The 27,386-nt window shown below is 39.5% G+C and overlaps 1 protein-coding gene across 7 annotated transcripts in view; it reads left to right on the top strand.

The window, feature by feature from the left end:
* Positions 1 to 15,859, top strand: part of LOC130150301 (solute carrier organic anion transporter family member 1A2-like) — a 30,245-nt gene extending 14,386 nt beyond the window's left edge. For 4 of the 7 annotated variants that reach the window (XM_056341096.1, XM_056341095.1, XM_056341094.1 and 1 more), the window contains 12 exons: positions 737 to 869; positions 1,761 to 1,867; positions 5,180 to 5,326; positions 5,634 to 5,732; positions 6,200 to 6,433; positions 8,594 to 8,758; positions 10,482 to 10,677; positions 11,424 to 11,589; positions 12,641 to 12,825; positions 13,388 to 13,452; positions 14,002 to 14,119; positions 15,000 to 15,855. In XM_056341096.1, the coding sequence (XP_056197071.1) occupies positions 737 to 869; positions 1,761 to 1,867; positions 5,180 to 5,326; positions 5,634 to 5,732; positions 6,200 to 6,433; positions 8,594 to 8,758; positions 10,482 to 10,677; positions 11,424 to 11,589; positions 12,641 to 12,825; positions 13,388 to 13,452; positions 14,002 to 14,119; positions 15,000 to 15,159 (1,775 nt within the window). In that variant the 3' untranslated portion in view covers positions 15,160 to 15,855. Of the gene's footprint in view, positions 1 to 736; positions 870 to 1,760; positions 1,868 to 5,179; positions 5,327 to 5,633; positions 5,733 to 6,199; positions 6,434 to 8,593; positions 8,759 to 10,481; positions 10,678 to 11,423; positions 11,590 to 12,640; positions 12,826 to 13,387; positions 13,453 to 14,001; positions 14,120 to 14,999 lie in introns of all 7 variants that reach the window. The other 3 variants (XM_056341098.1, XM_056341099.1, XM_056341100.1) reach the window with 3 other exon arrangements.
* Positions 15,860 to 27,386: the final 11,527 nt, after the last annotated feature.

Raw genomic sequence — 27,386 nt, 5'->3', positions numbered from 1 at the left:
CATGGTTTTGTTCTTTTGATGCAAAAGATCAAAAAATTAGTAGGTGTACAATTTCTAAACTGATGTTATTATAGGGCCTGATTCATGACAGGAAGCCTGGCTCTTTTCTTATTTGCATAGTAATAAATGAAGATTAGAGAAAATCAGCTGATTCTGAACTGGAAGTTGAGGACAATGGAGATTTTTAGCTCATTTATGTTTTTAAATGGTCCTAGGTACTAAACTCTGTATTTTTTTTCTCCTTTGAAACTATTACTGAAATTAATAATATGTTATTATTCCTTTTCTCTCTCTATGTCATCTTTAGTTAATTATTTTCAGTATAAAACCACTTGGATATATATTTCTCTGTTTTCCTACATGTTGCGAACTAGAGTATCCTAGGAGAATAACTTCCTAAACCAGCTATTATTCTGCAGCCTCTAGGCCTGGTCTCTGTGTAAAGTAGTTTCTTTTTCTTCTCTAGATAGGTGCAGTCAAAAATCTCTCTCACCGCGATCTCTTTTCTATTCTGCCTTCTATTCTCATGCTCTTTCCATGTTGTGTAACTCTTTTGCAAAAAGCTGACAGCAAGGAATTACCATATCGTTTAGGCAGTTCCCTGTCTAGTTACAGTTTGTACAAGACAAGAGAAGCAACAGACGTTGAGCTAACAAGGTATACTAAAATTTGTGTTGTACTTGAAAAGGCATAAGGATGCCTTGGTTTGTAAATATGAACCAGGTTCTTTTTGCAGGCAACTTGCTGCTGATAGCATTTGTGAGCTACTTCGGAGCAAAGCTTCACAGACCCAGAATAATTGCGTTGGGCTGCACAGTTCTGTCATTTGGGTGTCTTTTGATATCACTTCCTCATTTCCTCTTTGGAAGGTGAGTATTTTGTTTAGCTCAAGCAGCTTCTGTGATCCTTACTTGCCTTAATCCACAACTTCTCCCACTGAAATAATATTGTTTATTGAGAGAGACGTTGCTGAGTGTGGGTAGGGTATGGTAATTGTAGAGCAGCTTGTTTCATTTTGCTCCTGAGATGGCTTCAAAAGTCAGTCATCGCTTCCTGAGGAGAGTCACCCCTCTGCTGGGCACCTTCCCTTGACCTTGCCTTCATCCTTGTGCTACCTCTGGTGTGAACTCTCTGAAGAAACAGTGGCCTGTGATACTGTCACATTACACTGCTAGCTCTTATCTACCTGGATGGGCAAAACAAGGTTATTTTTAAAGATGTCTTTGGTCTGGAGCCTGCATGACAGATCATACCTGCCTGCTGTGTTGCAAGGCCTTTACAGGTCATAATGGTTCTTTAACAACTTTTTCAGTATTTTTTCTTGGTTTAAAAAAATAATAATCTTTTGAGAAAGGAAGATCCTCTAATCTTGTTATGTCCAATGTGGTATGGCTCTGACAGCCTTGGTGGCACCCTCTGCTTAGGGTGTAAATTATATTAGAATATAAGAAGAGTAGGAGAGAAGATGATACGAGGAATTTCATTAGAATTTTTCATCAGCTCCTCCTGAAGCATGTTACAAGTTTATGTTAGAGGCTGGATAACAGACTGGATAAAACACTGGGCTGATGCCCTGCTAGAGTTCCTTTGTCCCTAGCCTGGTTTGTTACTAAGGCTCAGTTAACTTTTGATGCAGGTTTCCTTCTTCCTATAGCTACACACTCTTCTTATAGGTAGCTTCATTACTGAAGTACAGATTTATGAGGCGGTTCTGATGTATTTCTTCTTAACATACACATGATTTCCTTTGATTCAAACAGGTATCATATTGAGAGCAGTATTTCACAATGGGAGAATTTTTCAGTTGTGCCTCTGTGCCTTGTTAATCAAAGCTTGATCTCTTTACCTACAGAGGAACCATCAACAGGTATGACTCTTCCTATGTCTATTAATACTTCTTCCTCAGTTTTTATAGTGTTTAAGTAAATAGGGTTTTATTTTTATTTCAGGATCCTGCTTTTGATCAGTACCTTTTGCAGGCATAAAAACTAGAAGTCAGGAAAAAAAAAAACCTAGAAGTCAGGAAATTTCCTAGCCTTCTTGCTTCTTTAGTCTGTGACTCCAGAGCTGTAACTTTTTTTTCATGCAGTTTTCACAGATCCCAACACCTTGGTTAACAACACTGCCAGTCCACTTTGGGGAAATAAAACACCAGGTGGTTCTCACAAATGTTCCTCTTTTTGACTTGAAATACTATGATACTGTGAGGAGGTAGGAAACATAGTTGGACAACGAGTAAATGGGATCAGGATGCTTTTTCATTGTACCACATAAGAAATAGAGGTAAAGCAAAAACATAGATCCATTTTCATTTAGAGAAAAGAGAAAATAGTTTAAACTAGGCTAAAACTTACCTGGCAGACTGAAAGATCTATGTGCACTGGCAACAGGCTTATAAAGTAACTATTATGGAGTCAAAAGGCTCAGAAGCAACTGTTAAATGATCACATACAAAATTCTCATGCTGTGGATGGGATTAATGTCTTGAGTCTTTAGCTACCTTAAAGGGAAGCATTTAGTCTGAATTATCTCTTTAGGTTCCCTTGATAGTTGTCAAAAGAGACTACTGAGCTCTTGCAGAGTGTGTCACTTGCTGTAAGGACATTCAGGGTCTTTACTTTAGGGTGGGTCAGATTACCTCCTGGATGTGCCTACTGACTGTTGGAACCTTAGATGATTGGTAGATGGCAAAAGTTAGGTGAGATGAACCCCACAGTTAGCTGTCTTTTGTGATGGTTGTTCCATCATTGTGTGCTAGATAAAGGTGAATCACACTGCTGTAATACTGTATGAACATGTGATGTTGTGCTGTAGTTTTCTGTCTCCGTTTAGTAATGGATGTGTCTTCCGAGCTTTCCAAGACTGCATGTCACTTAAGGCATTAATTTTTCCATCCTCACAAAGAAAAGTTGAGAAAAGTTTATATTTGATAGCACTTGGTCTTAATCTTTCATTTGAAGATTTCAGATAGTGTTTTTCTTTATTTTATAAATGCACAAACTAAGGTATAGATAGGTAGAGCATTTTCTTGTAAATTATACAGCCATTCAATATACACATTAGAACCCATAGGTCCTCAAGCCTATGGCAATACTTGGGTAAGGTGATAATTTCCCTATTAGTTTATGGACAAGCAAAACTGTGATGTTCATACATATGAGTCCAACCCCTGTATGATGCAAAAACTGGTTTAAATTTGACCACATCTGCATGTGGATTGCTTTGCCCATGTTTGCTGACAGCAGTCTGACATTGATATAGGAAACCCAGGCTTGATCTCTGGACAGTAATACTTTCATTCAGAAAGTCATCAGGTCCTGCTAACAAAGCCAGTTTTCACTTGTTAACGAATTGGCACTGAGAAGTCTCAGCATGACAAAGTGGACCACGGAGAACAGTGGAACCTGAAGCAGACTGTATGAGACGAAGAAATTCAAGTTCAGGGAGGGAAAGAAAGTACTAAAGGTCATATAGTGCCTGATACACCTGTCCTGATGTGGGACCAACATGATTGTGCTGCAGCACAGTATTCTGCTGAGTTACGTAGGAGGACAGATGTGAATAAAATGAGAGCGGGATCCCCAGGTAGATTCTGGAGACTGGCCATATATATCGTTCTGGATCTTGATTTTGATCAAGATTTGTATAAAGCTCAGTGAGTCAGATAGTTCCTCCGAGCCCTGCCCAGACAGGCAAATTGCAGGCTATGTGCCAGTGGGTGCCTTCTCAGGGAAGCACTGACCTTCTGAGTTGAAGAGGTGTGATGGAGGTACAAAACCTTTCTGTAACATTTGGTGACATGCACCAAATATGGTAGAATTTGTATGTTACTTTCCAAATCAGAATTTGCATTGTACTCAAGCTGTCCCAAATCTGAAATTGAATACCTGAACAGGTAGCATCAGGACAGATGAAATCTCTGGATAGGGAGGTCATTGACATGCAAGGCAAAAATCTGTAGTGCTAGAACAGAGCTCTGAGGTAAGGGTCTAAGCTGGGGTTTCCAGGTGGTGAGGACTGTTGTGTAGAGTGCCAATTGAAGTTACTGGCATACAGCCAGTGATTTAGACACAGATGAATTTACTCTCCATGTGCTTTTCTGGGGGCTTATGAACAATAGTGAATCAAAAGTTAGCAGTCTGAATCAAGGCAAAGAAGCTGAAAAGCTCAGAAATCTCATTCCATGCAAAGGTAGAACACCACCACATCTTCCGCACTGGCATGGCTTTCTTTTAAGCAAATGGTGGCACCTGTGAAATCAGGGAGTTGTCTGGTTTGTTTCAGACAATGCTCTTATAACCAAATGGCAATGTTCTTGTAATCAAATGACAATGTATGGGCTTTATGCAACAACTACCCAAAACATTGCAAAAGACTCCTGAATTTCACAGAGATGGTCATGCTGTTCTTGCTAGCCTGCCCAGGTCTCTCTGTAGGATGGCTCTCCCTCCTAATGTGTCCAGCTCACTATCCAGTTTGGTGTCACCAGCAAACTTGGTGAGAGTGCTTTCCATTGCATCATCCAGATAATTTACGAAGATGTTTAATAGTGTGGGGACCAGTATCGGTCCCTGGGGTACCTCACTTGTGACAGGCTGCCAGCCTGACTGAAAGTCACTGATCACCACCCTCTGAGTGTGGCCTGTGAGCCAGTTCCCCAGCCACCTCTCAGACTGTCCATCCAGTCTTGCCAATTTGTCTAGGAGGAGGCTATGGGAAACAGTGGCAAATGCTTTGCTGAAGTCCATGTGAAAAACACCCACTGCCCTCCCTATGTCAACAGAAAGTATTACTTTGTTGTAGAAGGTGATCAGGTTAGTCAGGCATGGTTTTTCATCACTTCATCACTGTTGTTCAGGGACTGTCTTCTCTTCACTGACATGAAAATGGCAGTTTTGGTGGGGAGATGAGTAAAGGGAAGGGCCTAGCTTATGCAGTGGTTGGACTGCCAGGTGGTTAGATAAGGTATGGCATGGAGAGGGGAGGGATTTAAACCTAGTCCAGCAAGTGCAACAGCTTCTGGTGCTGGAGCCTTTCAAGTATCACAGCTACTTATTTCCCTGTTTTACAGGACAGACATATCCACTAAAGTTTAAGCTTTTGGTCAATTCTTTGTCTCCAGAATTTAATTAATAGTTAGAATTAAAATATTAATTATGGATTCTTATTTTATTCACAGAATGTGAAAAAGAGCCTGGGTCCTTGCTGTGGATATTTGTGATGGTTGGAAACATAGTACGAGGAATGGGTGAAACCCCCATCATGCCTTTAGGCATTTCATATTTGGAGGATTTTGCCAAAGCAGAGAATTCACCTTTCTACTTGGGTAAATCTACCCTGCTGTGATAACTCCTCTCCCCTGGAGACAAGTACACACAAACAAAAGCAAAAGAGAGGACTATTATGACTCCCTTCAGTCCAGTAAAGGAAGAGAGAAGACAGAAATTATTGCCTTATCAAAATAATAATACTGTAGAATTTGTAATCTAACTAGAGATTAACTTGTTGAAATGAAGCCATTTTTAGGCGCAAATGTCGGTTCAGTAGAGCTGTCCTAAGCATATATAACAATTCCAAGAACATTATTGTGTCCAGGCTCTAATTTAGTATATTTTCTCCTTTTCGTACTCTAGGATGTCTACATACAGCAACCGTAATTGGCCCCTTCCTTGGTTTCTTGTTGGCATCATTCTGTGCAGAACTGTTTGTTGATCTGGAATCAGTAGATGCAGGTAATGAATAAATATATAAAATCTTACCTATAAATTGGTAGGTATGATGGTGTATTTATCAGCACTAAAAGATGTTTCTTTGCTAATATGAGATGTCTTAATTCTATGAGTTTGCTGGTTTTTTCTTTTAGAATGGCAAATCTGTGTACAATATCCGATAATATTGAATGCATACATACACAAATGAATCTGCATCAAAATTATTTGACGAACAATTGTGTCACCTGGCTTAACAAAGGAAAGGACTAGAATGAATTTAATATAAACCACCTAAATTTGTCAGAAAATTAGCAACATTAGAATAGAAGACTGGAGACTATTCTCTTTCATCAGTCTCATTTTAAGAATCTTTAAAATGCTTTTAATATATCACGTCAGAGATGACTAGGAAAACACAAAATGACAGCAAAGAATGTGTTGTTTCTTGTGGTTTTTTTTTCTTTATTTTTTTTTCTTTTTTCTAATAGAGGACATAACTATAACAGCTACTGATGCCCGGTGGGTTGGAGCATGGTGGCTGGGCATTTTGGTTTGTGCATCACTGAATCTTCTTGCGGGAATACCTTTTTGGTTTTTGCCCAAGTCACTTGTGAAGGAAGGAGAAAGCAATGAATCTGAGGAGAAGAGTAAAAAAAGTGTAGTACCATTGCAAGAAAATGATAAAGATGAAGCCAAACAGACCATGTATGAAATTGCTAAAGGCAAGTTACGTTGTATTTTATTTCCTTCTTATTTTAGTCCTTAAGATGTGAACCATGTCTGTGTATTTTTGTAAGTAAAGATGGGTCCAAGGTATGAAATGCATACTCTGTTTTTCGCCTCTCTGAAGTATAGAGGATTTGCATAGTGACTTAGAATGGCTTCTTAGGAATTAGGAAGAAAGCTAATTTCATAGATCCAGGATCTGAATTCACTTCTTCCCCACTCCTGCATTTTAGGTGTATGTAGATCTGGATCTTTTCTTCCACATAGGGGATTAATACACTGAAATCTGGTTAAGAATATTACAGTCGGTGTGCTGTGGACAAGTTGCAGATATTAGTTGCTTGTAGTCCACATTCATTGTGAAGAAAACAGAAAACCAGCATAAGTCTTGTGCATTTCTGAAGTCCAACTTAAAGCCATGAATGGGAATTGACAGGCGCTTAAGTGTCTCATAAACATTTCATGGCTGTTGAACAAGGATCTATTTGACCTACATTTATTCATGTTACCATTGGCAACTTTCACATCTGTGGTCTTTCAGATCTATATATCTTTAGGAAGCTATTTTTTCCCCCATTTTTTTTTGCTAGTTGGAAAAGTAAGTGAATAAAATATGTCAAAGGCTATGATCTTCAGAGTAGTCTCATGATTCTGTATACCCAGTTCAGGGCCCCTTGACAGGACCTTCATTTTCAGAAAATGCCAAGTGCCAGCTAGCTTTCCGTGGTGTTTCAAGATGAGTCCTGCAAATTCACTATACTGAGAGCGAGTACTCAGATCCCAGCTGATGTTGCAACATTGATAAACATGGCATCTTTCTCTGCTGTCATGTAGCCTTAAATGAATCCATGAATAAAGTACTGGTCTGGTGAGGAAAGGTTTCTAGCTCGGGCTGTGGGTCCTAGTACTCCAGAGGCTCTTCAGAGCTTACGTTTTCTTCATCATCCCCTCCTTGTGTTGGTGTGAATGTCCACTGTCCCTGAATATCCTGAACTAACAGTCTTCTCATTTCACAGAATGGTTGAGGTTGGAATGGACCTCTGAAGGTCACCTGGTCCAACCCCTTGCTCAAGCAGGGACACTTAGAGCCTATTGACCAGGACGTGCTCAGACAGCTTTTTAATTGCCAAGGATTTCAAGTTAAAAATTGAAGTATTTATAGTCAAAAGAAATCTCTTCCTCAGAAAGCTCTGATTATAAACTGACATATATATAAATATATATGATATATATTAAAATAATACAGCCTATTTATAGTGTTTCAGATATTTGACTCAGTTTTGCAAGACTTGCATACAGATCCTTTTCTAGTAAGATACTTGCCTACCTCTGAGAGATATGTAACTGTCCTAAGTGGTGACCACTTTAGTGAAGCATGGTCATTGTTTTACAGATGCTTATGTTTTTCTGCAGAGTTTCTTGACAATAGCTCAGCACATTAATTAATAGTGAATGTTAGACAAAGAGGAACTGTGGGGTTTTTTATGGTTCAGATCCTGACTTAATGGGCATGACACAAAGACCTGTGTCAATTACTGAGACATTTAATTGGCTGAAGACTGGTGAATCCAGACTTCGAGATTACAGTAGGAATAACTGTGGTCACATCCATCTTCAGGCCTCTTCTGCCCCATCACTGATAGTAGCAATAACTAAAATCCATGATCAAGTTTCTGTGAGCAGGTTGTCACAGCCATCTGGTGTGTTTACACCCCTGCCCCCTCGTACATGCCAGATGCAGGAAAGGGATTTTGGTGAATGCTCTGCTGACATGGGATGAGAGAAAAAGGAGTAGGAAAGATACAGGAATAGCTGCTGCTGCAAATCTGTAGGTGTAAAGTTCAGTAATTATACACCTAAAAAGTTTCAGGAAACTTTTACAATAAGGTTATTACTGTGATTTTTGTTTTATAAGCAGCAGCATGCATTGGGGTGTATGTGTGTGTGTGTGTGAGGTTATCTTTGTGTGGAAGAGACACGGTGGGGTAGCCTGGGCTAAGCAAGTCATTGGCCTTTCGTGTCCGGCAAAGCACAAGAATCAGCCTGGTCCAGTTAAGGACCATTTGTGTTACCCTCTTCCCCCTTCAGCCACACTGAGTAACGGGTGATTCTTTTCATAAAGCACCACACTAACTCATTACATTATTTCATTCCAGATTTCATCCCCTTCCTCAAGGCTCTGTTTTGCAACCCAGTTTATATGTTGTTCATATGCATAACTGTGTTACAGTTCAGTGCCTTCAATGGCATGATATCTTTCATGCCCAAATATCTGGAACAGCAGTTTGGAAAATCTGCATCAGATGCCATCTTTTTAATTGGTATGTTTGCATTTTACTTTGCTCTGTTCTACCAACTAGTGACATCTATGCAAATTCCCTCTCTTTTTTTTATAATATATATAAATATGTTCATGTGTATATGTATACATATACATACTACGGTCAAATGCTCTTATCAATGAGAGATTCCACACTACAGAGCATTTCTAGATAATCATGCATTTCCTGCTAAGCGTCTCCTAATTTTCTGTGCAGTATTTTATAATCTAATTCTTATGTTTTGAATTGGCCCAGAAAGTTCAGCCAGTATGAAATTTGCACCACTGACCTCAAATAGGTTGTGCTAATTTCCATCAAGAGAGTGTGGGCCCAGTGTTTATATTATCTTGATTAAAATGTATACTATAAAGCAGAATGTAGATTTCATGTTCATGAAAATGACTTCACTAGCAATCTGAAGACATAGTTGAGTTGAACTATGCACAGCTAAAACTGCCAGCGATTTTCAACACTTTCCATCATCTCCACTACTCAGGTATTGGTCTTGGGCTTTCTGAAAGCCTCAGATCCTCTTCCATATGCAGAACGCCATGGGAGGAAAGCACTGACCAAAGAGCTGTCTTTTTTTGTCTCTTCGTTATTAGCTTGTGTTTTTTTAAGAGTGAGGACGAGGTGTTCATGCATTGGGAAATGGTAACAGCGAGTAGTTGTAGCACAAAGCAAATATCCTGAAACTGTATGAGCTTTTCTATGATTCTGTTTTTAACATGTCTTAAATTCTCAGCGTTCCCTTGTTTAACTGCAGTGACTCAATTAGACTAGAATTTATTTAATCATTATAGAAGAATCCTTTTCAAATATATCTAGCCATAGTTCTCTTCCTTAACTCAGTGCTCATCTTTCACAGTACTATACAATTTTCTTTAAAACCTGCCACACAGAATGTGCCAGACCTGATGAGTATTAGTATTGCCTTCTGTTTCCAGCATTTTGAAGCTGTGTATCCAAAGACTCATAAATATCATACATCTTATCTGGGTTGTGTTGACATTGTCTGAAAAACAGCCTAGCAGTGCAGTTTTCTATACTGAAATACGTGCTACATTGAGAGGATCCAAATTCAGGTTTGATAGCCTTCCTTTTCCCCACATTATCCATGCCCACCCATGACCCCAAGACAAGTACTGTTAGAGAACCAACATTGCTGTAAGCAAAGCCAACCACGCCATGTGATGGTTGTATAAAACACACATCTTCCTAAATGTCTTTCAGTCAATCTTTGCTTCATTAAAGTACCAAACAGCAAAAGCATGAGACATGAGAACATGTTCAGTAATCCCATATCAAAACTGAAAGTCTGTTCCTCCTTTCTGTGATGGCCAGGGTGCACCAAGATGTGTTCCACCTAGCCTATCTTCCTGTTGAGTTCCTCTCAGCTAGGGAGGCTGTATTGAAAACCTGCCTATTTTTTTTTTTTTTTTGTCTTGGAACTAGACTGCAGCTCCAGATTGCAATTTTCCAATCAGTCATTTCAGTATTTCAGTCCTACCCTCTAGCTCACTCTCCAAGCAGTTCCCAACTGCTGTTGACTTTGGCAGATGTTTTGGGTATGCAAGGGAACCAGTAGAGACCTATTTCTGACTGTACTTTAATTATTCGGTATACACAGACAGTCTATGTCTTCACTAAGCACAGTCTTCCTTTATAAGTAGCTTTGACGGTCTCCTTTATTTTAACATGGAAGTTTCACTTGTTTAAATAGGTGTTTACAACTTACCAGTTATATGCGTCGGGTATTTTTTTGGAGGCTTATTCATGAAGAAATTCAAGATAAATATCTATCAGGCTGCGAACATAGCATTTTGGGTATCTTTACTGGAATACCTTCTCTACTTTGCTGCCTATTGGACTGTCTGTGATACTTCACCAGTTGCTGGCCTAACAGTTTCCTATGAAGGGTACGTTCTTTAAAACACAAGAGAACTTATGTCTTAGGGCACTGGAATGATTTTTCTTGTCAAGAATCAGCCAGGGACTCCACAGCTTTGCAACATTTTAGATTCATTGTCTAAATTCTCAAGGCCTTTCACTTGCATGAGACAGTAGGTCTATCTTCTGTTATACCTGTTTTAAACAGTAAAGTGCATTTAAAAAGATATCCACATCAAGACTTGTGCAATTGCATGTCCATATTAATTCTTTTACTAATATAATTATACATTCAAGTCATGTAACTGCAGGTGAAAATAAAAAGTTGTCAATTGAATTAGGCATACATGAATGCAGTTTCAGAATAAAAATGGACAATCCCCTACCTTTATCTTATGTTGATTTACTGGAATCTGATTGCTATTGAGTTATCAGAGGATATTTTATCTGCAGTTTCTTGATTTGAAGCCTACTATTAATCATCGGGAAGGGTTGTGTGTCTGTAAAAGGCACATGTAGGTACGTATGTAACACTTATAAACAAGCAAGAACATACATGCCATAAATGAGAAAAATGCTGTAGGGTATGCATACCTATCTATGAATTGATGATATTTATATAGAAAGATACAGAAAGGCATGACTCCAGGGCAGGAACATGTAGGATTGTGTCCTGGATCAACACTTGAGCTAGAATAGAATCTTAAGAATTGCAAAAGGTTACTGTAGGTATTTCATTACTGAAATATTTATTCATCTTCTAAATGTATTTCAGAATAGAACAAGTTTCATATGCAGAAAATACTCTGCTTGCTGGCTGCAACAGGGATTGTGATTGCCCACTTAAAGTATGGGACCCTGTTTGTGGGAACAATGGAATCACTTATGTATCACCTTGTCTTGCTGGGTGTAAAGCCTCAGGAGGAACTGGAAAAAGTGTGGTAAAGCATACTTTTTATTGTGCTGTAACTATGAAATATAGTAGGTGAGAAACATCCATATCAATATAGGGTGGGAAATATCCATACATGTACATTTGGTTGGATATATAGGGTGATTATTGTGTTGGACAAATCCATTGAGCGGCAACAGAAATTCCAAACTGAATATGAACATCAGTGTAAATTAAAGAATATAATGAAGGAATCTCCTTTTCTTCTAATAATTGAAAGAATCTTAAATGCTCAAAATGGAGTGAGAAATTATTGTCAGGGTATTGCCTGCTGGAAACCTGAGTGCCCAAGAATATTTCAGCCAAGGTAAAATTCCATAGCATGGAATTAATAATCTTTTATCCTGTAGATGTAAGCAAGTAACCAGGTATTATAGAACGTTTATTATCTTAATTAATAATGTATTTTCCATAAAAAAACTATAAATTCTAATCAGATTGAAAACAATTGAAAAATGAGCTCAATAAAACCCAAAATCATACAGCTTTTAGAAAGCCTCTGCACTTCACAAATATTTTAGAAAAGTATTAGATGATAGTAAGGGCCAGACACTGATGCCCTTGCTCACCTTGGCTGACATTTGAGAACCCTCATTCTGGCAATAATCTCAGTGTTTTCAGTAGAAGCAAGAATAGTGCAACACAGCCTCAATCAAACATCTCTGGCTTGTCTTTTGGCATATGAAAGACCACACACTAGGTTATGAAAAAGAGGGTCAGATCTGTTGGCACTGGATGGACTACATAACCAGACTCTGCTGGGAAATATAAGGGCTCTCTTGATCATGGCCTCCTTGAGGAAGCATAGTCGCCACTGCATAGGAGGACCATAGCTCCCTCCTGCTTTCTAACCACATACACCACATACAGATGATGGTTGGATCTATGCCTGGCAGACAGGGAGAGAAGCCACCATGCAATGCTGCACATGTGTAACATACTCAAGTGCAAGAGAGAGTGGGCTAGGCGCCAACCATGCAAGTTTTACAGTAAGTGCGTGAATTTTGACAATCTGTGTGATTAAAATACTCTTTTGACAGGTATTTGAAAACTGCACCTGTGTTGCAGCCACAGGGCTTTCATCTCAAAATGTCTCTGCGATTCTGGGCCAGTGTGATGGAGAAGAAAACTGTGACAAGATGCTTCGTTATTTTTTAGTATTGTCATTAGTCTGCAGCTTCATTTTTTCCTTAGCAGCCATGCCTGGGTACATGGTCTTAATAAGGTACAGTAAAATGTCCTTATCTTAAGAAACCTACTGTATTTTTTTATGCTGAGGTTAAACACCCCCAGGAATTAAAAATGTGTTAGTTTGCCTGTGAAGGGAGGAAGCACAGAAAGCTGTTATGTCATTTCTGCTCTGTGTTAAGGTTAAGTATCGTGTCAGCTTTATAGCCGGTTGTTGCTTCTGGCTATCAGCTGTATCCTGAGTTAATGTAGGCCCACTGAGTCAGTGCGCTGAGATAGCGAGAGGTGTGTGATACCCATGTGTGTATTGATCACATCAATGTGATGTTGATTATGACACAACTACCTTGCACTTTGCGCTGGCCTCAGTCCAAGTGGATGATACCAGGCCAACAGCTTTTCCTTTTGTGATTTGGCAGTTCTAGTTCAGGAACTTCAATAAACGTCACCTAATGAGGATAATGAACTCTTTCAACCAATGCTCTAATTAGAATGGTTTGGACTTAATGTGGTGAAGAGTTTGATTAAAAAACCCAGAGGTAAACATTTCTTATTAATGTCACCACCACTAATTGGTGTACAATTTAATTATCATACAGATCTCTAAAGCCTGAAGAAAAGTCATTTGGAGTGGGTATCCATGGACTAGCTTCAAGAGTATTTGGTAAGAAAAGCTCTAACGCACTTCAGAAGCATAGTTAGGTCTGATCTAGAGCTAGATAAGGATCATATCAGAGCTATGGGCATGGCACAAGAGTCTACTTCTCTGGAGCGCCTTTGATCAGGAAGAATTTGGGGTTTTGTGCAGATCTAGACGGCATGGAAAATTGGAACAGCTTTCAGTTTGCATTTATTTATACTGGGTAGTAGGCTGACTACATCTGCTGCTCATCTGAAAGCCACTTTACATTCCTTCACTCTTGTTATATGTTTATTGAACACATAAATCACTCTGATGAGAGAAAACGTTGACTTTTGAATAGGAATCACAGTCCATATTGTAGCAAGTATATACTGTTAAACAGGAAAGAAAGTATTTGATTGAGGGTAGCTGGATTAAGGAAGAAGAGAGAAACATAAGAAACAGAATATGGTTCATGCGGAAAGAGGACAGGACAGATGGAGTAGGTGAGAAACAACATTGGTTCTACAGTGTATCTGCTAATTAGAAGAAATATGCTATTCAAAAAAATGTTGCTAATATTATTTTTAGCTGGAATTCCATCTCCCATTTATTTTGGAGCTTTGATAGATACCACTTGCTTGAAATGGGGTAGTATGACTTGTGGTGGAGAAGGAGCATGTCGGATGTATGACATTGTCACATACAGGTATATTTTCTACTTTATTTTCATTTTTCCTTCTTACTGTGTTATTACATGCATAGAGATAGAATTTTACACTCTTTATCTTTTCCTAATAGACTAGCTGCTCCTGTGTTAGATGTTTGACACAACAGTTTTCTTTGGCATTGGCTTTAATTGTCAAATACAACCTTTGTCGCAGACATTGGAACACCCTTTGAACAGAAATGTTCTGGTGCCCTAATTACATTCACTAATGGCCTTTCATAAGAACAGACCCTAAAGCACTGAATTCTGATAAAAAATTTAAAGCAGTAAGCCCTTGTGGGAAAAATATTTAATGGCTGACTATGCAATGTCTTTGAACAGAAAATGATTGAAATAGTACTTGAACTAAAATAGAGGAGACATTTATAGAGAGGATATAGTTACCCAAGTTGGAAACTGGCCCAGGATTCTACACTTCATGCCTTTGTAGTCCTTCAAGGAACACTTGTGGGAAATTTGATGAGAGTCTTGTTGAACTAATGGCCTCAGGCTGATTCCTTTTAGTACTGTGTTAAGGTTGATTTGGAAGAAGGCTAGCTCAGGTACACCTGTTACTCAGGTGGCCTGAGCTGCCCTTTTCAGGGCTCTCTCTTTTCTCCTTGGAGAAAGCCATAAGGGTACGAGCTGGCTGACTTTGCTAGCTAAATGAGTTACCGAAAATTGGGTGATGTAAATAGCCATTTCGCTGACACTGACATCTTCTCTGTTCTCATATTGATTCATCTTCTGTGAGATCCAAAAGGATCAGGGCACAAGCTTTAGAGTGGCCGGGCAATTGTTGCAAAACAATGTATGCTGAATAGTTTTGCTATTTTTTTCAAAAATGCATATGTTTAATGAAGCTCATTCTTTATTTCAGGTGGCTCTATCTTGGCCTGCCAGCAGTATTACGTGGAGTGTCCTATATCCCAAGTGCACTAATTCTCCTTATTTTAAAGAAGAAACTTAAGTCTGAAAGCCAAATCTTATTAAATGCACCAGTAGAAATGCAGGATAAAGAACAAGAAGCATTGAAATAACATTTCAAAGCAGGACATATTATGAAAAAGCCTTGAAGTATAAATTCTGGATATATCCTTGTGAAAGATTTCATACTTTAACTAGTGAACACTTGGACAGAGACTAATAAAATTATGCATAGTTGTATCCTAATTATATTATAAAAGTATCCGTTCATGAACAGAAGGTACAGGACAAACGTGTTTGATGCAGAAGAAAAAGGAGTAGAAATAAGAAAACTTATGAAATGCCAGGTTTGAGTTGTCTGAGCAAAGGGCTATAAAGCAGAAATGTATGTTTTCAGCCCTGGTTTCACTGAAGGTAGTGACAGTTTTGCAGCTGACTCCAGTGATTCCAGATTTGATCCTGGAATTCTCCAACAGCTTCTGCCAGAGCCTTTCTCATTGACTGTAGACAGGATTTGTAGCTTCTTTGGGCCTGAGTTTTCCATACACTTATTTAGTTACAATGTTAGTCATTTCAGGTGGGAGCTGTTTGTTCTGCGTAGTGTAGGTGTTCAATATATTGAGAACCTGGTTTATGACATAGTCTGGGTGCTGTGGTAACAATAAGAAATAAAAAAAAAAGAGAAAAATTTAAAAATACTGTGTTATGGTGATATTTTAAGGTTTGCATAGAGAATCGACAAGGAAAAATTCTCAGGACTTGTTACTTCAGTTGCATTCACTCTAAAGGGGAATAACTTGCACATAAAGCATGGCAGATTGATACTTGTTAGTTTTGCCCATCATATTGCTGTCTGCTAAATTCTATACCTTCTCATGTCTTGTCAAATTATTCTTTGAATGGTACATGATAGTAGTCATCCATGTGCTCTTCCTGTTGTTGTCCAATTTTTATTTCCCTCAGATGTGATGCTATAACAAATATAATATCCATTTAGGGTTCACTGACAGTGAGCCCTTGTCCTGAGATGCCTTAAACGTCTCAGGAAAAGACCCTGAATATTTCAGGGATAAAATCATACAAAAAACCCTGCTGAGATGTATGTCACATGGGGTATATCTTTGGTTTGGTGCATCCATGTTTAGCATCTAATTTGAAACTGCCTCGTATTTGGTCCCGTATTTGGCAGAGGACCCTTAGGTCTGTCTGCCGGTGACCGTGCAATAACTTACTAAGCCCTTTTGTTACAGCTGTTGAAAAGAAAAAAACCCAAAATCCTGCCCTTCTGATTATTACATCCTTCTGCATAAGGCATGGAGGAAGCTTCTAGAACTTTACGATAGACCATATGCTCCACTACTTGCAACTGTTTCCTACCCGTTGAATCTATATGACACAGACTTACTTTCATTTTATGCACCTGAGACCTTCTACAGCCATCAAAAAATGGGAAGGATATTGCTCCAAAGTACTTATATTAGTTAAATTATATTCTGTTCTACTTTAAGGTGTCTTATGGTGTTAATAAGCTCAACATATACCATATGAGTATGTGCTTTGAATTGCTTCCTGTCCTGGAATCAATGACAGCAGATCCATTTCTTCCCACAGAGCAGTAAATCAGCTCCAGAATTTAAAGTTTCTTCAAATACAGAAACCTTACAATTAACTGTTTTGAAAAGATTTGTCACAGCCCCTTTGTATCTTTGCATTGGGTGACAGAGCTAAACAGGTATAATGTGAGGAAGGGGAAGAGAAGAAAATACAAACGTGACGCAGCCTGTAACAGAGCAGAGCAGAGACCGCAGCTCTTTAATAAGCCACAGGTCTTCCAGAAGCTTCGTGAACATTTGAAGCACTGCTGATTTTCAGCATTGTTCTTGCTACCATGGACACTCACTGAAAGCCATCATTCTTCCTTGTGGATATTATATTTCTCCAATGCTAGAGTTAAAAATCTTTTGCAGGTATTTAGTCACAGTTTGGTGCCAAGGTAACCTGGGAAACATGAAAAGTTACTGTGCACTGAAGTTTCACAGCTGTAGGAAACAAAAGGGCTTTGTTAGGTAGGCAAATATGTGCCATTTAAATGAAACACTGATAGAAAGTCAGGCCTAGTTAACTCACCATGGTTTGAAATAAAGGAAGCAGATGGGAAAGTTTCCAAGTTTTAAATTTAGTGTTTTATTAGATACATTAAATTTCTTTTTAATTGTTTCAGTTCATCTGCCTGAGAATGTAGCAGTGAAACAGGCCACCTTCACCGAACACTTTGAAGCCATTAGCCTGCTGCTCAGACTGTTCATCAACTGAGATGCTGCTGCCGGGAGAGCTGGCTGGGTGTTGGCATGTGGAGAGGCTTCTTGGCATAAGCCTGTGGTGGGAACATTACTTCCCCGGAGTGAAACCAGGGAACAGAGTGTGCAAGTCATTCCAAAGTAATCATCATAAAGCCTTTATGATATGCCATGTCTGGTACAACAGACATTCCTAGGATTAGGTTGGGAGGTTAGAAAAATACTCTTGGAGCTATTCCTTCAAATGTAAAACCAAACTTTAGACTTGGTCCTTCCAAGTTTTGAGCACGCTGACCTTGATTCCACAAAGCATTTAAGCATGTGCTTAACTTAAAAATGAGTGGCTTTATTGACATTTATTGTTTAAGTAGGTGGTGTTGGACATTTCAAGACTGAGCTCCAAACTGACTGCTGTGACACTCATTTGAACAGAGGCAGCTTGCTGTGGGTTACAGATGATATTCACTGTGCATGAAGGTTTGGGCTGAACCCAGTCTTGATGTTTCAAGCAGTGAGACTCGCATCAGCACTGTGGGTAGCCCAAACTACAGAAGGGAATAATGACAATTGAAGTAACAGTAGTTGTAAAGTTTTTTATAAAGCAGTAGCATATGAATATTTGCATTGATTGAGTCCAATATCAAGTTAATAAAAATGGGTGGTAGGTTTGTTTTCTGAGTACCTGAGCACCAAGCAGATGGCTTTCACTGTACAGTCAACCACGTTTATTTGTCACTGAAGTTTCAACTCAGTAAAGGGTGCTCATGAGTTGAATTTTGATCCTTAAACCTACCAAGTGTAAGGCTAGCTGCTGGTGCCTGGATATGGATGCTGCCAGATGCTAAGAAACAAACACTTGATGTTTTTCTGGGAATGGGAACAGTGCAACCATCTTGGAGATATTTTTAAAGGCAATGGTACACAAACTATGCGCACATGTATTTATCTAGCTTTTTGTACTTAATACCTTTTGTAATGATCTCTGATGTGCTATTGGGCTTTTTTGACCATGATAAGATGCTGAGCCATCATTTTCAAAGAATTAACAACAAAGGCTTCACTATCTCACTGAAAAATGGCAATTTTGGCTTTGTAAAAAGCACATCTCTGTGCAGGTGCAGGCTATGGTTTGTTTTTTATTGGGTTTGTCGTTCCCCTCCCCCCCCCCCCCTTTACATTATTTTCTCTGTGTCAACTTTTAATTTCATCAGCTACTTTATTGCCAAATCTCTCAGTATTTTACAAGTCATTATTAACAGTTTTATATGTAACCTAAAAAATTCTATGTCTGCTATGAATTTCATTGCCTCCCTGCTACTTCTAACTTACAAGAATTGAAACCTACTCTTGACACACAATTGAAAGTTTCTGATTATGCATATTGTTCAATTTATGATTTCTTTTTTGGAGAGGAGATCTCTCACTTGGGAGTAAAAATTGTTAGCTGGCAAGCTGATTTTCATTAGTGGACGTAAAGGAGGTGTGGTGACCAAAGCTGCATCATTACACAATAATTTGGCTGCTGGCATGACTGATTTATGATATGAATGCTGGCTTGGTGTTTGTGGTACAAACATATGTTAACATGTATAACTTCTGAGTACATGAGCATTGTAATTCTGGACAAGTATTCTTGGCAGTTCAAGTTTACTTTCTTTTCCAGTAACTTCATCTAAAGTGAACAGTAGCCTGTTTCTGTTTCTATCTCAAGCTGAGTTAGCAGGTAACTCCTCCCTGCAGACTCTTCTCATTCAAGCAGGCCTCATAGGAGTAGGAGCTAATTCAGCCTGTGGATGTGGAAAGAGGAACACCCTGAGCATACCTGGGATGGGATTTGGCATGCAAAAAAGCCAAATCACTTTTTAGCTTATGTAAGTGTGGTCATGTGATAAAAACTGGATATATCCAGCACCAAGCTCTTGGCTACTGCTGCTTGTTAGTTAGAATTGTTGTAAGTCCTTTCCTTTCTTAATAAGGCATAAAGTGTTCCAGTTATGCTGGTTGGGATTTTGAACATTCATTGTTTAGGACTTGCACTGAGAATGTGGAAAATTACGAGGTAATTGCCCCTCTTTTGCTTTGTTCACGGAGTCAAGGGCATAGATTTCTAGTCTCAGGAGACTTAAATCACAGGAAAAAAAGTAGCATATCCCTTTAGAAGGTGAAATCTTAAGTATCGCAATGCCTAACGTCTCTTCCAGGAAAGACCGTTCTGTAGCTCCATGACAACAGTGTGATATACGCCTGTTAATTTCCAGCAGAGGTGCTTAAGGGATACAAACACTGTTTGTTCAGGGCAGATACGCACATGACCATAGGTGGCAGTTTGCCGAATCCTTATAGCCTGGGCTGTGTAAGAGGAAGGTCCTCACTTGGGGTGTAGAAAGCCCATTACAGGTGGGAAACGCTGTTGTAAAAGAAAAAGTGCATTACAAAGGTTATGCATTTTAAAATTTAAGGCCTTGACCCCCTTGTGTTTGTGTAAAGGCTGCCTGGCTTCATAATGTTATCGTTTAAATGGTTCCAAAACTGGCTTTGAAAAACCACGAACTTCTCATTTCAGATTAATGAAACACAGAGTGGTCCAGTTCATGGTGTACCTTTGCTGTTACTATTGTTTCAAGGCAGGCCTCTGGAAGGCCAGAGTGCAGCAACTACAGGCTGTCTGGCATGCAATGATTTTTCTTTCTTCTGTAGGTAGTAAACCAATGTAAAGAAAACTGTGGTATAATGACAGGGTCATATATAAACAAGTCCTAAGTTTCTGCAGAAAACTGCCAAGAGGGCATGAGCCTTTTTTTTTTCCCTGTAGTTTTCTACTTCATACTGCATTTTAACTCTGAACGTTCCTGCTGGTGAATCTAAGTAACAGGATAGCAGCATTTGCAACATTGCTGCCACTGCTGCTTCTTGAATTACTTCCACTTGTGACCAGGAGTTCGCAGGAGTATTCCTATCAAAGGTGTATATATGCAAGCATGCAGACACATAGACAACTTGTTCCTACACTCATTCATTTTTCAGGCGTTACAATTTAACAATCTACTAAGGGACTTCCCTTTTCATTTTAATTCTTTTTATGTAGAAGCCTGGCTTCTGAAATCCTATCTGGGGTGCTAGAGAAGTTATTTTTAATTTCAAATAGACCAAACAAAGCTATTCCTTGTTTCCAACTTTCTCTGTTAATTTATCTTGCTATGTTTTCAGGTCAGCTAAGGCCTGAGCAGCAGAGGCTGGATACAGTTATGAGCTTTCCTCACAACCAAAGACCTTAAGGTCCACTTTTGTTTTTTCCTGTATTAATTATCAAAGGCAGTGGTACTTAAAGAAGAACTTAGATTTCTTCAAATCTTATTTCTGTATGACCATTGTGAACTTGATACTATATTCCTCCATGGCAGCAGACACTGGTATTGTTGAAAAAAGAATTACAACTTCAGTAAATACCTGGAAAGCTGAAGAGTCTGGTAGGTGTGGGAGAGATGTTTTGCTTCAGTACTATGGGCTGATAAATCCCCCCAAAACCCATATCACACACAAACCCGTCTGCCTTATATTTAGGTGGCTTTAATACTGAGGTGAACCACTGCAATCATCCAGCATAACTGGTACAATTGGTGCCTTCTCCCCCCACCCCCTTTTTTTGATGTGTGCTTTCACAGTGTGTATAATAAAGAGGAGTCTATACAGGGCCGCCATCCAGTTAGCCTTCTTGATGCAAAGATGACTAATATGGAATTACACTGTGAAATTTAAAGGCCTGAATCCCCAAAAATGACAGCTGAGCAGCCAATGTTCATTTGCATGTTTATTATCACAAACTCACTAAACTATATCATCTTTAAATAAAGTGACAGTAAAAGAGTGCACCAAGATTAAGGTTAGTCTGGATATTCCTTTACTTTAAAACTCAAGCAGGCCGAAGAGGTGTCAAGAAGGTCTGTTTAGCTTGTGTTTGCATGGGAAAGGATCCAGATAACTCCAGGATGCACAGTAATCCTTACTCGGTGTTTATGTGCTATAGGTGAAAGGCAGAAGATACAAGTTGCTCCGGGAATCAGGCTTTAGGTGCTTAGGCAGCAGCCAAGGATTAATATCTGGGCATAATAATTAGCAAGTGCAATGTGTGCTGGAATATTCCCATAATTCAGACAACTCTATGGAAATAAATGGTGCATCAGCCTAGACAATCATGTAAATTATAATAATGTGCTTGGCAAACTTTTTCTTTTTGCTTTTGATTTTATAACTAAGTATCTACCTCTGTCCTGCGCTAGAGGTTCCACCAGCTGGTGTGTCTTCAGTGAGATGAGTTGGCCTCAGTCCTCTCGGATTTGCAGCACCAGTGGGATCCTCCATAGCCCAGTGTGACCTAAGCTTTGCTCGAGAAATAAAAGTACTTCCCAAGAGTTTTGGTAACTAGAAAGAGAGGGCAGCAAGCAGAGGGTGCTGCGGCTGATGTCCCTGGCATCGCTACCACAGCAGCAGGAGGAGTGGCTGGTGCATCTGGCTGGGGTGTAATGGTTGCACAAGCTGTGTATGGGAACCCCCGGGCTGCCAAAGGGGATTTAAACTGCTGCCTGTTTATATAAAGGGCTCATGCTGGAGGATGTAGGCAGTGATGGCAATGAACAGATGGGAACAATATAGTGTCCTAGGCCTCTAATTTGAGTTCTAATTGAGCTGGTTTAGCACTTCCGAGTTTATAAATTGAGTACAGTAAATAAATTACATTCTCTACCAATAAAAAATATTTCTTGCCACGTATTTATTAATGTTTGTCAAGCCTAATTTTAAAATATAGATGGCATGGCTTCCATTACTTCTCTGGAGATTGTTTTATACTCTGTTAATTTTACGATCTTGGAACTTTTCCCAGTGTGTCACAGACACCCTGTTGTGTTAATGTTTTTACATTCTTCAGATATTTACTTGTGGCAAGCTCCCTAAACTAAGCCTGTACTTTCCATATGTACTGAGCACCTTATGATTTGTCCCAAGATCACAGGAAATTTGTGTGATGCTCGTCTAATGACATCCTTTTGTTCTGAAAACTGGTTCACGACTGAATAGTGCTTTACTGCCTTTAGAAAGGTATTCCAGTATTGCTTTAATCAAGGCCTTCCTATGTTTTGATACTGTGTGAATTTCTTTTACCTTTGAGATTTTTCTGTAATTTGTGCCATTTACAAAACAAAAAAGCAAAGAACCTTTTTTTGTAAACAGTGTTGTCATCAGCCCTGTGTAGCTGAATGTCAGAAACTTGTTTCAGGACTCCTATTTTTGCTTTTTAGAACCTCTAAAGCCAAATACACCCACCCCCCCACCCCCACCCCCAACCAAAAACCCCCACCATGGGTCACCATGCTGCTGCCTGGAGTGGAACACCAAAACAGTGAGTATAGCCTTTTTAATGTTTCCAGCTATATCACTTACGCTAACTACAGATTGTAGAGGAAGATATCTTTACATTCCCTAGTAGAAGAAAGAAATTCCCATTGGGTGTTTGCCTGAGATTATGCTGCACAATAGTTCTAGTGATAGTTCACAGTATGTTTGCTTTAGCTGCTCCTCATGTAAAAAACCAGTTCCCTCAAAACCAATTACTGCAACTAGTGCTTAAAAAATCCTTAATGCATCATTTCATTAAAACCCCAAACTCTACATACAATATAATTTCAAAAAGTAGCTGTGAGAAAAGAAGCCTTCCTTGGAACTGCAAGGATAAGTATTTATCTGGGTAGAAATTAGGAAATGTTTACCTTGAAGCTTCCTTCACCTAACACTTTTTAAATGAAAGAACAAAGTTTTTAAGTTTTCTTCAATGACTTCAAAAACATCATTTAATAGTAAAAAACCCTGTAAGTTGCAAAATAATAATAGACTTGCATACAAAAGTACTTTAAATTTTCTTCATATTTAAGAAAAGTGAAGGTAGGTTTATAACATCCCAATGTACAAACTGGTATTGAGATGTTCCTCCTACATTTCCCACCAAGGACAGAGTGAAAACTATTTGAGAATTACTTAGCCATACTGTAAGTTATTTTCATACTTTTGAATGTATGAGCTACCTACACCTGAACACTACCCACTTTGATAGGCAAAAGCAGTGCAAGATGCTCACAAGAGTTCTCCCTATGACTTTGGTCAAATTTACTGGAATCCAGGGGTTTGCACTGGTTTTGCCAGCAGAGATTTACTCCTGTGCTTTTTACCTAAAAGCATCAGCCAAAGGGAGATGAGATTGAAAATGCACTCCTTGTGTAGGGCATGTTACTGGAAGTGCCTAGGGTTAACTATTTACAAGTGGAGGGTTTCTCTCCACTGGTGCTCATGAAGGCACGACGACACTTTGTGATCCTGCTCCCTGGAGCGTGGCGCCTTGCTCCTCCTTGCCCTCTGGCTCAGGTGCATTTTGCACTCCCACAGAGCTGGCACAGGCAGTGGGTAGCGCCCACTCTGAGCTGGAGCTGAGAGGTCAGCAGAGATCTTGGCCTGAGAAATACATCAAGACTAACATATTTGAAAAGGACTTCTTTTTGGTTGCATTCCACTGTGGAGTTGCTTGTTTACTTTCTTTTAATGCAAACTTTCTGTGGCAAAAAAGGACTGTGATTTTTAGAAGCCAAATTTCCCCATCAGTTTATTAGGTTCATGTTTAATACAACTTGCACACAAGAGACTGGTAAAAGGTGACTTCCAATGGCATACATTGCAGGCTGGCACCCCTCTTCTGAAGGTTGTCCATGGTAGAGTTCTCCTTTACAGCTTTGAAAGCATCCCCAGTACATTTGTTTGGACTATCCAAATCCCATGTTTTATTTGTAAGTGTAGAGCGCATCTAAACCACAATTCCTTTATTCAGGTTAAAGCATTGATACAGCATGTGTTAGAGATTCAGGCTGGAAGTCATGCATTAACACCGACAAAAACTGATTTTTTTGAGATACTCTTTGCTTTTTCAGAAGACTAATTAATTCCAGCACAAATTATGTCTGAATTCAAAGGCACATGGCAGCCTATCTTACCAAGAAATGGTATGACTTGAAATAAGTTTTTATGTCTATTCCTCTAAGGTTAGTAGTATTGATTCCCATATGAGCACACATGTAATATCTGTCTTACAGTTTGAAGAGATCAGTAACACTCCTCCTCTACTACTATTATTATTTGAGGTTTTACATATGAGTACTCAGTGGCGTCCCATCCTCGGGGAGAAAATTCCCTCACTGCAGAGTTAGATTTCACCAATTTTGCAGAAGGCCTGTGAACAGTTGCCACATTAAATTTTACAGGAGAAAATTCTCATAGAAGAGCACTCTGAAATGATTTTACCACTTGTATCTTTGTCATTTATTAATTCTCTTTGGGACCTAAAGAAGCTGGAATTACTAAAATAAGATCGCATGATAGCTTAGCATAGCAACCCCGAATCTTCTATGCACTTTTTCAGAGGTGAAAAATTGGTGTCGAGAAATAAGACTGAACACCTTATGTACAAATCATGCTTCTAAAAACTTTTTTCTTTTTGAAACAGAGGATTGTTTCCCTCCCTTCTCTCACATCCTGTCCTTCCATGTTTCAGCACTAGTAGGGAACAATTGATCAGAATTTGCATTCCTCCTCTCCCTGCTGATACTTACTCCTGAGGAAACCCACGACTTGTGGACTGAGCTCCCCGAGCCTTAGTCTTGCAACCACATCAGCCCTGACACGACATCACCATGTGATCTTTTGGCTGCTGGCTTGGCATTTGGGATCGCGCCGCTTCGGGCTGGGGCTCTGTTTGGCAGTAAAGCTCAATCAGTGCAACCGAGCGCAACGGAAGCGATCACAAGCGGGTTCCCCTTGCACAACGTTTCCTCTGCTGATGAACAAGATGCAGCTCCGAACGGACAGTCTTCTGAGCAGGAGCTGCCACCTGGTTTACTCTGCATGGCAGGAGGCCAAGCCTAAAACTTCTGCAGTTTCTGAAATGACTGCCACACAAAATAAACTCCTGGAGAAACGAGCTGGCTGAGCATGGGAATGCACGCCCGCTCACACTGAATGGCCTTACTTGTTATGAGCCACAGAGTATCTTGCACCCGTTTGATGCGGTTCATAACACACCAAGGGCGTTGATGTGCAGCCAAGCAGGCGCATCACGTCAGGGACACCGTGTCCTGCTTTGGGACAGTGGCTGGTGGTGTTACTCAGTGGAGCACCCAGTCAGGCTTGGGAGGCAGCTCCCTCCCCTGGAGCTGTTTGTGGAGCCGTTTGCAGGGCACTTTTGCACCCACGTCTGAGTGCCTACTGCTACCAGCCTGCCATGGACAGGCAGCGCTGGGTTACACGGGAAGCCCCAACACTTCAGTAACAACAAACATTTCCTTGTTGGTGACCTGCTCTCCTGTTTTTGAGCTTCCCTGTTACCACAGGCATTGCAGAACAGGTTCCCAGTGGGCAAGGATGATGTACAGCCAGTTGTCAGGCTGGTTGCTGACACAACATCCCACGCCATGGCGTGCGGAGAGGCACTGATGTGTGCTGCTGCTGCTGCTCGCTGCCAGCGTCTGCTGGTGGGCTGGCCAGGATCCAGCTCCTGCGGCTTGCCTCCCTAGGACTGCCCTTCCGCAGCAAGGGCCCTTTTTCTCATCTGTTAGCAGCTGCCTTATCACAACTGAGTTGCACGTTCAGGTGTGATAGCAAATGCTTTCACAGGCACCGGTGCTTATTTTGCAAAAGCTATGGAACACTATTTTTATGGGAGCGCTGAAGCTGTTTATGGTGGGATTCATCTCTCCTGACTTCCTATTGTCAAAAGCAGACATTGCTGTCTAGCCTTCTTTCTCAGCCATATCTGGAGTTTATTCCATCTTATACCTAAAGTAAGTATCAAAAATCGACCAGACAGCTTACACCTTTGGAAATGTTTATTTTTCCTCCTCTGACTATAAAAAGAAACTGATTGAGTGGCTCATCTGGAAGTGTCTGCACCGAATCCATGCAGTACTGCCTTGTAAGTGGATCCTACCACCTGTGTGTGACAATTGCAAGAATCTATGCCCTCTATAGATAAACTTCCTTGTGTTCAACTTTAAAATAGCGCTTCAATAAATCTATTTTGAGTGTCTTATTTTGAGAACTGTGCCTCCTCTCCTGGTAGACAAAAGGCTTGCAGTTACCTTTCCAACCGTCTTCTGTTCTTCCACCTCGTTGACAGCTGAGAGCAATGATAAATAGGGGACCCATTGCTAATGCTCATATATGTTTTTCCCCAAGCTTTGCAATATCATCATACTTAAAAGCACTCCAGATGCAGGCTGTAGTATATGTAAATCTGAAAATATCAGATGAAGCAAATTATGAGTTATTCTGATAATATTCTGGTGAATTAATCTAAGCATTTTAAAGATTTTAAAAATAATTATGGTATTAAGAACTAGGCAAAGATAGCTCTTCTTCACCTAAATAAAAGTATGAGAATGGATCATTTTATCTGAAAAATAGGTTTGATTGCATTTCCTGTATTCTGAATTCTTTTAAGAGAAAGTGAATTTCAATTATGTACATTCTCTTCTGTTAAAACTAAATCAATTAATCAAGAAGTTAGATTTAAAGATTAATGCAGGAACATTGCATTTAAAATAATTACAGCAAATGGCATTTTTCCGTATTGCATATTTTCTTACTGAATAGTAGAAATGAGCTGAGTTTTGACTTGCTCACTGAGTATCTGGTGACAGCAGAGAGTCCTGCTGGCAAAATAGAAAAATTGAAACTTTAAATAAAGTAATAATAATCAAATAATAATAAACCTTAATAAATAATCTCAATAAATCAATAAATTGAAACCATAATAAATCAGTGAATATATAATTATCAGTAAAATTTGAAAAATTCTATTAAGCAACATGCCAATATCTGTGAATATGGCAGGTAAAATGATTGTCTCCAGTTAACTATCAAGCTTCAGGGGAAAGTGAGAACTTGCATATTTATGGACTCAGCAAGCTTATTATTTCTTTTAGCTTCCATGACTAAGTAATACATTTCCA

The sequence above is a fragment of the Falco biarmicus genome, chromosome 5, assembly GCF_023638135.1.
Source record: "Falco biarmicus isolate bFalBia1 chromosome 5, bFalBia1.pri, whole genome shotgun sequence".
NCBI lineage: Eukaryota > Metazoa > Chordata > Aves > Falconiformes > Falconidae > Falco > Falco biarmicus.
The sequence above is the reverse complement of the archived record's forward strand: the minus strand, read 5'-3'. Positions and strand labels throughout refer to the sequence as shown.